Source organism: Coccinella septempunctata, chromosome 9 (assembly GCF_907165205.1).
Source record: "Coccinella septempunctata chromosome 9, icCocSept1.1, whole genome shotgun sequence".
Taxonomy (NCBI): domain Eukaryota; kingdom Metazoa; phylum Arthropoda; class Insecta; order Coleoptera; family Coccinellidae; genus Coccinella; species Coccinella septempunctata.
Window position 1 is genome coordinate 7781975 of NC_058197.1, and position 12869 is coordinate 7794843.

Genomic DNA, 12869 nt, shown 5'->3' on the forward strand with positions numbered 1-12869 from the left:
TGATTACATACAACGTTTTTTTTATTCAAAATATTTGAAAGATTTCTACTCCGGGAGAAATATCAGTTCAGGTATACCTACTCAGAATTTTTTTCTGACAGCCCTAGAAGATCAAAACGGACTGCTATTCTGTTTTAGATCGAGAGCATGGTCTTACTTTTTTGGAGAGTTTAAAAAGGCCGTCCAAGAAAATTTATATCCCCATTAACCCTTTCCACCAATTTTCTTGGATGGTCATTTTAAATTTTCGAAAAAAAGGTCATGGGCTTCAACGTAGACAGAATATTCCTCCATATTGGTTGTTGTAGGTGGGGTTCCTGGTGTGTCCGCCAGAAAACCTTCAAATAGATATCAGCCTAGAGGATGCAACTCTAGAACAGGTCGAGCAGTTCAAATCCTCGGGAAGCTTCATAAATACTAGGGCTAACCTGGACACGGAAATACACAACCCTATCAATTCGGCATCAAGGGCATTCTGGAAGCTAAAGATCACAGTGTTTCAAAATCACGACCTCAATCTGACCACCATGACAGCTGTTTTCAAAACAGTCGTCCTCCCAACGCTACTTTACGGAAGCGAAAGCTGGACGCCCTACAGGCGATATATTGAACAGCTTGAACAAACGCAACAACGCATTTGAGACAGATAATGCACATCAGATGGTTCCACAAAGTTTCGAATGCAGGAGTCTTGCAACGCGCGAGTTGTATAATAATTGAGACTCAAGTAACGAGAGCCGACTCAGATGGAGCGGACACAAGATTCCTCAAAATAGCTCTGTATGGCGAATTCACAGAGGGAGCTCGGAAACCAGGAGGTCAGTATAAGCGGTTCAAGGATATACTGCATCAATCCCTAAAATCTAGCGTTAGACATATCACAGTGGAGGTTTTTGGTCCACAACTATAATGGAGACTCGAGAAGAATACAGCGGCGGCTAGATCTGGTTAATGACTATCCATGCCCAGAGTGTGGAAGAATCTGTAAGTCACGGTTGGGTCTCTTATTCAGTCACAGGAGGGGCACACAGTCGCAAGTAGCCCCAGAAATTGTGAGGTTGATCGCACCGATAGTTTGGTTTTTGAGTTTTTTTGTAGATTTATTCTCGGTAACAATATTCAGCATTGATGATGATGAGGTGGGGTTCTAGGGCTGTCAGAATGAAATATGAGTATCTCTGACACATATTCCTCTTCATATCTTTCTTTTTTCCTGTTTTCCGAGTAGAGAATATTAGTTGCTTATGCTTTGGTAATTCGTCTTTCGTTCGGCATTCTTCGCGGGCTCGGAAGTGCAGCGGTTCGTTAAGAAATGGTGACTTACCGACCCTCTAAATCAGCTGGTTTTTACCTCTTACCTCTACAACCCGGTGCTCACGAAATTACATAGTATTACCTGAATATTGAACGAAATACAGGGTGCGGCAGAAAAATTCGATTATCTGAAAAGTGAACCAAATTTTTTTCCAATATCATTTTCATCTTTTCTTAATCGTAACTCCAGACCCCCTCTTCAGAAAAAGACTTTTCTCACTCCTTTCTGACCAACCCTCGCCAATTGGCGACCAATTCAAATCAGCAAGTTTCTCTGACGCACCCTGCATCAGAAGAATAGTGACGTTAACGTGGTGCTATAAGAATCAATCATCACAGTGGGAGAAGCAATTAAGAGGGAAAAATCAGCTGATTCAGTGGTTTGTGAAATCTCTTTCTCTTCACGAAGCGCTGCACGTCTTTTTCCGAGAAAAGTGCCAAACGAAAGACGAATAACGGAGCATAAGCAGAGAATACTCTCGATCCGAGAGCCAGATCGGAAAAGACTGGAAAAAACCCTAGAAAATTTTTGTTTTTGACGTTTGTCTAACCTTAGTGTAAACCATTAACATAGAGAACGGACTGAACAATACCGGCATGGAAGTGTCTGCTCCGTAGTAAGAGAGGAAGCTATGATGCGGCCAAATAATTCTCTTTTTCCTAAGGACGTAGACTTGAGTGTGGATCAATCAAAATTCTAGAAAAAGACCACAACTGGCCGGATGTTCGGCAGTCTCTTTCACATTTTTACTATAGAACCGGAAGGAAATGCTCAGTCAATTCTCTATGTATAAGGTGTAAACAAATCCACGTCAGTCGACATTACTGACAGAAGTGAGCTGACAGGGTCCGAACTACTGATGCAACTCATCGATAGCGGAAAATAGTTTATTTTGGCGTCGGTATTTATCAAATTCATTTTATTATAGTTTTTTGAGGCCAATCGGAACGATGGATGCCTCTGGCCTGCTAGTAGTTATCTGTTTACCTAGCATGCAATACATGAGCACAAGGCAAAGCTTCTAATGCATCCGGCTCGTAACCATAAGATTCTCCGCAGGCACCACAAATCAGTTCCAGGTCAATTTGTATCCTAGATGCCACTCTCTCATGATGTATTTTCTGTTCCTCATCACCTAGGGAAGCATATATTCTTGATAGTCGTTTTCTGACAGTTCTCACCAGCATCTGAAAGAATGAACATTAATGAATGACGTTTACTGATTTTATACTCAAGAACAACATTATTACTTTTAATTATCACAATTATTGTCTGATGGAGACGAAACCGAGGTGTTGACCAACAATACTCAATACCTAGCCAGTTTTACCTCAAATTGTCTAGCAGGTAGGCGGAAAATCACTGTCCTGCAAGATAGTTATGTTTTGGGTGTTCTCGTATCTCCAGCAGCTCTGTATCAATAAGAAAATGGCCTTATTGCCACGATATCAAAACTCGTGAATTGGTATTAATATGGGCATATCAGTTTATTTTGAATAATAATAAAGTTTATTTCCAATGAAAATTACAGCATATAAGATAATTACCAAATATCTCATACATGTAGGTACATTTCTGATTGTGAAATGAACGTTGGTCACAGTAGTAGACTACCTTTTTGTATGTGACATTACTTACTCACTCAATCGAAACAATAATAGTCATAGTAAGTGCAAACCCGAAGCAAAGAAAACAAAAAAATCCGATAATGAAGAGCAACATAGAATACCCAAACAGAAACAGCCGCCACGAACTCACTTATATGTCGTGATCATCTAGTGTCAACAACATCATGTATGTAGGTTTTTAGAGGGTTACTTATATTCTTCTTACTGGTTTCAACTCTTTAATCAGCAAAACACAATTTTGACATAACTCTTACGTCTCAATATTTATTCGTCGTTTACTCCTTCTAAATAACGGTCGCGTCTCGACTATCACAACATTTCGCACTCTGATCCAAGTATATCTCTGGATTCATTATGTCCCTGTATCTCTACCATAGCCTTTTCTAAGTAATTCTTGCTGTTCTGATATTTTCTTCTGGAGCTGTGAAATCACTTCTTCGTAGTGTTCCGTCTTAAGTTTCTCCTCTTGTAGTTTCTGGATACATTCATTCGAACATGGCTCAGTCTCTTCCTGTTATTCAATAGATTTATTGAATTTTCATGCCTCCAATCCTCACTCGCATTGTATTCTTGTAATACTGTTTTCCAACTGTCACCTTTTCCCTCTTTGTTCAGCTTCGACACGAAATTTTCTTTTCTTTCTTGAAAAAGACAACTTCATCGTCTTTAAGGATAACAGCATCTGCTTGATGCAAAATATCATCTTCAACGACCCTAACCAACAATAACGTAATTAGTAGATCAAGAATAGCTTCCTACATGTATCAATTCCGTCTATGCGTTGAAGCCACCTTTTCGTTCTCGTTTTGAATCTTTGGCTATATATGGAAGCAGGAAGCATATTGAATAGTTTGGGGGCAACATACTGAGCACCCCTCTCTCCCACAGTGTTGAAACTCCTACATACAGCAATGCAACCATCACTCATCTACGTATCAAGCTGATGCTTGATGCGGCTAACTGTTATCTTCCTTTTACTGATGTCCATCAAAAGGTTCAGTGCGAACAGCTGTCTTATATCGAGAAAGCAGTAAAGTTGGTCAGAAGTAAATCTGATCCCACTGTCATAGATAAATTTCATCACCCATGTAACAGGATTTTTAAACTCCTCAAGTAGCAGTAGCAGTCCCTCACAGTCCCCCCCCCATGCGGCGATTCCATAAGATAACTGCGACTGGAGCAATGCCTAATAAAGAGGATTCAGGTGTCTCAGCTGTAAAAATTCCCTCAAATATCGAAATCTGGTAAAGGAAAATGTGTTTCTTTTGACCTCGAAAATCCTCTGTTAAAATATCTGTACGAGTCAAAGACTCACCCTATACAGCAATATCTCTACGATATATTGAAAAATTCTTAGTCTACTATCGAACCAAACAAAATATCAAGGTCAAATTTTTTTATTGATTAACATATTCTCCTCTTAATTGGATACATTTATTACATATCGAACCTGCAACGTTTCTAGACCTTTCAAAAAAATGTTTTTTCTTGCTCTGCAAACCAGACCTCCACAGCTTTCATAACCTCCTCATTGGAAGAAAATTTACGACCTTTTCAACTTTTTTTTTGGTCCTGCAAAAACAAAACACCTTTGGATAGCTTTCCGCGTCTTTACTCTTTAATATTTCCTGTCAGTAATGTCGAATACTAATTTTGGCAATCCCAAAAAACTGAAGCAATAACTTTTCCAGCAGATTTTTGGACACGAAACTTCTTAGGTCTTGGGAAACCATCGATTGTTGCTTCGTTTCTGGATCTTCCATGGAAAATTTACCTCTTTTGAAGCTTGCAGTCCAATTTTTCACGGTCGCATCCGAAGGACATTGATCACCAAGGGTATTAAGCATATCTTCGTAAATATGCTCACCTCTTAAGCCTTTTAAATACAGGTACTTGATACCCCAATTTTGCGATTTTCACAATTTCGGTGGACATCCTTCTTTCTTTCAATTTATTGCGTAACTATGATTTACTTTTTTGACCTCAAACTTCACACTGACACTTCTAATGAGATATTGTTGTTGTTGCTATGGTAACGCAATATTTTTGTATGCATGGAACTGGTCTAGGCTAACTAGATATCAATACATCCTCGTATATTCGAAGCCTCGATCTGTAAATTTGATCAAGACGTTTGATAGACCAGTGACCAGTGATAGACCAATGGCTCATAAATCACAAGGAATAGATGAATGTTTGACAAAATTCGAATCAATGAATGATAATTTATTAATAACATGTGATTCATGATTGCCATAGATAAAGCACAAGAAAACGGATAGATAATGATCACTTTATGCATCGATGATGAACAGAAACATTTTGATCTGAAGAATATTGAAATCACTCACCTTAGCTCCAACTGAACTAGCCACTTCTAAGAGCCTCGTGTTGAATTCCAATGGTCTACAATTGCAAATTTTATGCTGCAATCTTAAAGCTTCCAAACATCTTGCTGCTCCATCCATAGATTCCATTTGAATTACCCTGTCACCAAGGGCTGCAGCAGATCCCATCGCTGTTTTGTACTGTCTGAAGGCTTTCTGGAAGGAAAATTATATTGGTGTCTGCAGTCGAAGAAACATCGAAGGGAAGCTAGTATGAGAAAAATACTGCCCAACAAAAGTTAAGGCAATTCGGAAATATTGAGACAGTTTCAAGAGTGTACCCCAAGCGATACTCATTGAACACAACCGAGGGTGCAGGGTCAAATGCGAAATATCATGAGTTTTCAGAGCTAAATGGAAAATTCGCGTACGCTATAGGGAGCCTCATTATCGTCCAAGAATAAGAAATTTGGCCAATAGCAGCATGAAACACACGACACGTATTGCATATTTGAAATTATAAGGTGTTGAATCTGGCTTGAATGGTTTATAGTATGTATCCCTTATTAAGGAAGTTTGTAAGTTTGGTGTTTTATAAAGTACGTCGTGTCATCGTGCATGGTTAGTAATGTAGTAATGTTTCTTGTTGCAATAATGTTTTTTTGAGCGAAAATAACTGAGAACTGGAGCAATGACACTATAATAGGGTTCTTTGATTCATATTTGAAGTACTCCATTATTTATTACTAGACGTCAATCATAAATATAAAAATAGAAATTTTTTCCCGATGCTGCTGCTACATCATCGTAGTTCATTTTGTTGCACGATTGTTCAACGTTCGCCTTCTACTTGCCTCGAAAAGACAGGCAAAATACGCATGTCGTGTGTATGACCGTCGGTGCACGAATATCGAGTATATACCAACGTTTTCACAAATTTTAGTTGTGGAAATAATGTCTGTGAATTAAATATCAACAAATAAGTTAACGGCATTCACAAATGTTCGTTCAAACGCTGACCAAGGCTTGACATGCCTTCTGTAGCCGCCTTAAGAGTCTACAGAATACGCCGCGTATATTTCATTCCTCATAAATGAATATTTTGGTGGACAGGAATCGGAAACTTTTGAAACGATTCCAAAATATCCTTAACTTTTGTGTAGCCGTATATACATATTAATGTAGAAGCCTTATACTCACATTAATTTCAAATTTCTTTCTGTAAATATCACCCATCACTCTAATACTCCTCGCATGAGATGCTTGATCACCTGAGACTAATGCTAATCTGTTAGCCTCCTGAAAGAAAAATGCTAGAGGATTACAATGTCTCTGCGACTACTGATAAAATCGATTGATGATTTTTTTTTAACTGTTTAGTTTATAGAATTTGTTTTGTCTAATAAGTTTCAATGAAAAGAGCTGGCAGAGTTAATTTTCATGTTACTGAGTCGTGAAGTCTGGAGATAAAGAAAAAATCGTCCCATGAGAGAGAGCGATAATTTTGTTAAGAACAGCACAGTCTGTGGTTTGTCGGATGGGTATGTGACACCTTGGAACATATATATGTGGAATGGCTATTGTAGTGCTACGAACGCTTTTAGGCAAGGAACCAATAGAAACGCAGGTTGATGAGGTGACGTAGCATGAGTTTTTGCGAAACATAAAAAGTACAAGACCCCCACATATAAAGCGTGATGGTGACTTGGCGCAGATACTATTTGAAACTTCTTTCTGATGCAGCGCGCTGCGTCACCCTGGAACACCTCACCAACCTGAGTGTCTAAAACAACAAAATAAACAAATGAAAATGTATCAATGTATCTAGTTGAACAAACTCTCTTCCATAGCTAAAGGGAAATAAAAAAATATTGAATGAAATTCCATTCTATCTAGAAATATATATATATATATATATAATATATATATATATATATATATATATATATATATATATATATATATATATATATATATATATATATATATATATATATATATATATATATATATATATATATATATATATATATATATATATATATATATATACATATATATCTATCTCGCCTAGAAAATCTAATCTATAACATTATTCACCGGTATTTGAATATCTCTGTGTCTGAATACTGAATAGCTCAAATAATCTATTCTAACATATACGTAAAATATTGACCTAGCAGTTTTCATCTTGATTTTTTTTTGTGCCAAATTGTGCTAGGTTTTGCTGCTTTGCGCCGTTAATTTTTCTTTATTCCATACGGTTCTCGAGATTTTTCACAAAACGTATATAATATATTGGCTAACTCGACACTTTTCGAAAACAAAATTTGCCATTTCTTCATATTAAGTTGTATTAGAAGTTTTCCAGAAAATCAAATGGGAGGAAAAAGTTAGTCCACAACTTGTTCTTTCTTCTCGAAAATGAGTGAATAAATTTGTGCCACATATTTGTTGTTTCCTTGTAAATATGAATTTTCCGGCAAACCACAGAATTGAAAAATAAGTACAAGCCCATAACATAATCAGAATATACTTATTTTCTGTGAGAGAGCATCACCACTTACTCTAGTCTTATTTTTTTAATTGTAGATGAATGTTTATCTTTGTTCATCAAATATTATATTATATTATGGTCTATTTAGACTATGAAATTTTGATAATTTGTGTTTGAGCGTAATGCTCAACGTATGCTGTAAAATTTTTTGGTTTTCTTTCGTGTCAACTAGGGGATTCGGATTTTTGCGACAACTAGGAATTTTCTTAAGGGAAAGTTAAACCTCGTGCATCTTCATCTAAAAAGTGCGTTCACCCATTCATTTTTAATTCATTTACGTCTTATTTTTTTCAATTCAAATATTTTTCCATTGGAGAAAAATATTACTCGAATGTTTCTAAAATTTGACTCCATAATTGTTTTTTATCACATTTCGGTGGAAGAATTCCATATCGTAATCATTATCTATCATTCCAGGATCAGGAAATTTGCCTGTCCCGAGATAATGCTGAAAAATATCCTCAAATTTTGTGGCAGCTTATTTTCACTCTCCTAATAATGTATAAAATAAAAAAATCGAATGAATTGGACTGCTAAGCAAAAATGTCATAGCCAGATTTCTTTGAGCGCATGCTTTCAAGAAAGAGTTAGTATGTAGCAAAATATGTTTTACGCCTTCATTTTAACAAAGGAAATTAATTCTGATGCTGGAACAGAGAGTAGGGTTTCTCATATTTGATCTTGTCGGAACAACACAACTCAAACCTAGACGAAAAGGGAATGAATTAATGACCCCTTTATTCGATGTCAGTAGTGGGTAGGGTATGATGTAGGAATACACCCTCATAAGAAATGAGGACTCAACTCAATTTTTAAACTTTCAGAGTGAAGATGGCAACATGTACCCATTTGCTCAAATCATCAATTCATTTCATTTTCGTAGAGGTATGAGTTGTGGTTCTGCCATAAATTTGAGAGTTCAAGCATGATGCTATCTTTACTCTGAGGGTTAAAAAAGTAAGTTGAGTTGGTCCGCGTTTCCTGTCAGATGTCGCTGCTGTGATCCTACGTCCTGTCCGCTACTACAATCGAATAAAGGGGCCATCAATTCATTCCATTTCCGTCGAAGTATGAGTTGTGTTACTGACATGAATTCGAACCTTTCCGCGCTCTCTCTTCCTTCTTAATTATCGTAATATACGATTTCTTCAATCTTAGAGTTTGAGCAAATGGTGCCATCTTCTCTCTGAGAGTTATGGGCCTACCACACGCTCAAACTTCACCAAGGTTTTCTTGCGCATTCTGGCTTGAACACGGAACGGTTGGAAAAACTGTATACAGTTTTCAAGCCGGAATGCGCAAGCAAAACTGAGCGTGTGGTAGGCCCATGAAAAAAAATTCAACATTGCTCTGTGCCTTCTGTCAGAGGTCGCTAGTATGTATTCCTACATCCTACCCGCAACTGACATCGAATAATGGGGCCGTCAATTCATTCAATTTTCATTGAGTTGCTCTGACGAGGTCGAATGAGATCGAAACCATGGTCAGTATCTACTATTTCTCGTCGAGATGGTATTTCAGTTAATTCATTGAGTGCTGGTGGTTTTTAGTTCGATTTAGATCGTAATATTCGTTTGGTATGCATCAGAATTAATTTCGTTTATTATTCAACTGCCTTAACCATCGTCCAGCGAATTCGGCTGGTATTTACAACTAGTAATTGTATAATTTCAATCAAAATCATTGAACTCTAAAAGAAGTCTTTTAGAGTTCAATGATCAAAATGAATTATCTCATTTATTTCATACCGAGCAATAGTCTTGAGCATCGCCCAGTTCACCTTGTTTCCTCAAAGATGTGGCCATCTGAAGAAGTGCAGCACGATGGTGCCTCGAGTTCAGATCACCTAGTTGTAGGGATCTAGATAGATCATAGGCCTTGGAAGCATATTTTGCACTCTTATCGGCATCTTGAAGACGACTGAACAGCTCAGACAGGGCAATGTAAACCTACAAAACAAATATCACGTAGTCATTTGCTGAGGAAATAATTATTTTCCTGCCAATTGCAGAAAGTGATCAACTTTCTGCTTCACATCGTTCGGGCAACGGCAGTTTCGTGCTGGCAAGAGGCGCATGTATTTTTTTCCATGATGGTGTTTAAAACCCTACATTTTTTCAGAAGTAACCAAAGTGCTATTTTCTTTTTTCGTGCCTGCTAGACGCAGAAGTGAAAATAGCCTTTTGTTTACTTCTGAAAAAATGTAGGGTTTCAAACTGTGTACATCGCCATGTAAAAAATACATCGTGTTACATTTGAAAAAATCGAGAAAAAACAATTTCAAATTCTTCATATTTGGACATTGATTACGGACACCCTGCATAAGAAAGGTTGATCATTTAGGAACTATTCTTAAGTTAAAAAGAAATCCTGATCAAATTCATGTTTCTATCGCTTCTGGAAATTGGTAAAGGGCTTTTACCGAACTACTGTTAGTTTTGCAGTTTTTTTTGAATAAGATCCGTACCGTTGGAAAAATATCCCTAATATTTTGCATCATGGTAGAGGTATTGAAGAGCATGCAAAAATATAAGGGGCGTTCCATTACAAAAATCACTCATTTGTTGAATAATTTTATTTGGGAACTGCCTGTACATCAGAAAATAATTTCCTGAGATGCAGAATTAGAAGTACAAAGGGAATGCTTCTCAACTAAATTCTTAAAACGTCTGGTTTGGCAGCTATGCAAGCCTAACGCACTATTGCAGGACAGTGTATATTGAGTGTAGCGTCTGTATGCATGAACGGTGTTCCGATAATAATCAACCGGGTGCAAATACATAATTATATTCGTGAAAATTTCCGATAAAAAGTAGCGAATAATGGAAGTCCGACCAAAATTCATAAAACATCCTGTATCTCGGCTACGAAAACAGTAAAAGCCAATAAATGCTTCCAAAGAAACACCCACCAGATTGAAAACCTTCCATAAGAGTGCGTGGAAAGCCACCCGATAGAAGTAAAACTGCGGGAGGAACTTATATCAATCGATATCCAAAATTATAACTTCATTCATTATTTGAACATAATATATTCATTAAGTGTTCTACATCAATCGTAGTTCCGTATACTGTCGTTCCTTCTAAAGCATCCTTATTAATTGTTATATTGATTGTTTGATTCGGGAATTCAATGAGTGGCATAGATTCTTCTGAGGCAAGTCCCCTGTTCAGGGGCGGATGGGCTACCTCGAACCGGCCCGGGAATTTTCTTCCAGACCGGCCCACTTCAAGAACGAAAAAAGTACTTTTAAGGTGGGGGTTTCGTGGAGTAGAATCAGTTGCCATGAAAAAAAAATTTTGATAAGCAGCCCCTAAAGATGGAACCTTAAAAGCAATTTTCAAATATTTTATACAATTCAGAAAACTGTCAAAAAATTGAGCAGTCATTTTGTGGGAGCGAGAAGGCGATGAATAAATTGTTCCCATATAATTGCAAGGGATATTAAAAAACACCTCTGTAATCGTTTCGCCAGAATTTTTTTTTCTTATTCATATAATACTTTCGAGAAATTAATTTTTGATTTCCTGCTTTAAGTGAAAGTTTTCACCTAGTTGGCGGATAGCATGCAGACATTCTAGGGAAACACCAAAAATTTTTTTATTGCCTATATAGAACAACTACTCAATTTGATTTTTGTCCGCTTTCTGGTTTCTAAGAAGAAAATTGAACATTTCTTTTCATATGCTTTCTTCAGGAAGCTGTATATAAACATGGGCTGCTCAAAAAAAAATTATATGAAAGACCCACTGTTTTTCGACTATAAATCGACCCTTAAATTAACTACTCCTTTACAATCTGCATTATGTTAGTTTTATATTTATTTCAATCCATTTTATTCAAAACAACTCTGAGTAAATAGAATCAACGGAAAATGTATCTATGTTGTCTATAGGTATGGTTGAAAAAATGAAAATTTTCAACTTTTCTCACATTTGACATCAAATATTTTTTGAACCATACACAACATGGATGCATAGTTTAAAAATTTCGATTTCAAATTTCTTTAGGGTAATTTCGAATGAAATTGGTGGAATCTTTAATGAAAAAAAAAAGGTTAGAAATAGTCTCTATGTACCATTAATTTTTGAGCCAGTCGACCCTGAAGAATTTTTACTAATTTGAAAAATGGTTTCTTAGTTTTTTACCATAATACCTTTTCATGATTATGTTAGATAGTTTTTTCGATATCATATTTTTATATAGGTACCTTGAAATATCATCATATTAATTATTCACTTCAAGATTTTGCTGAACGAATAAGGTGCAATCCAGTGACCCACTTACGTAAGAAACCCACTGTACCTACATAAATTTTGAAGAAACACTTATACATATGTATTATTCAAAACTTAAATAAAATCTATAAACTATTGATACTGCAACTAATTAAATGGCCATTAAGCTAAACACGCCTAATGTTGCTAGTTTCGAGATGTGGAAAACACAAAAATTTATAATAATGATAATGTCGAACAGTCGAAATTTGTTTCTACAGAGAAACAAGAAAATTGAGTTGTAGGAGTTTTTTGTTGAGAAATAAGAATACTTATATAACTCGTTTCAGTGTAGATTATATAAGGAGCTATATCTCAAAGAAGAGACCTATCCTGTCAGAAAATATATATTTCCTCAATAATCTTAACCTTTTTTAGGAGATTTTAGTTTTTCATAATTGAATTGCAATCTATGCATCTTCAAATACTAAGTTGGGCGACATAGATTTTGTATTTCCTATAGCGAGCAAGCTTCTGTCAAATAATATTAAATGAAGTAATAAAGTAAAGTTTGGTAGTGTGATATTAAAAACAGAGGTTTAATATAACATAACTAAACTTTACTTTCACACCCCGTGTCCCATGGACTGGCAACTTAAAACATTCGTATAAGGCAAATTCAGCATAATAATCATACAATCACGTGTAGAGTTTTTTGCAACTTCTGTATTTCATTACGTTTCAAGCCACCCTGTTTATGCCAGTTGTTCAGGAATAATTTATTTTTATCAATATTATTTTCAAAACTTATTGAAACATATATTT

General features: G+C 36.2%; 1 protein-coding gene across 1 annotated transcript in view; it reads right to left on the bottom strand.

Moving 5' to 3' along the window:
* Positions 1–12869, bottom strand: part of LOC123320807 (43 kDa receptor-associated protein of the synapse homolog) — a 28319-nt gene that overhangs the window by 1619 nt on the left and 13831 nt on the right. Inside the window, exons 6-9 of the mRNA XM_044908240.1 lie at positions 9576–9776; positions 6471–6569; positions 5295–5486; positions 2303–2502 (exon numbers count right to left, since the gene is read on the bottom strand). Coding sequence (XP_044764175.1) covers positions 2303–2502; positions 5295–5486; positions 6471–6569; positions 9576–9776 — 692 coding nt within the window. The remainder of the gene's footprint in view (positions 1–2302; positions 2503–5294; positions 5487–6470; positions 6570–9575; positions 9777–12869) is intronic.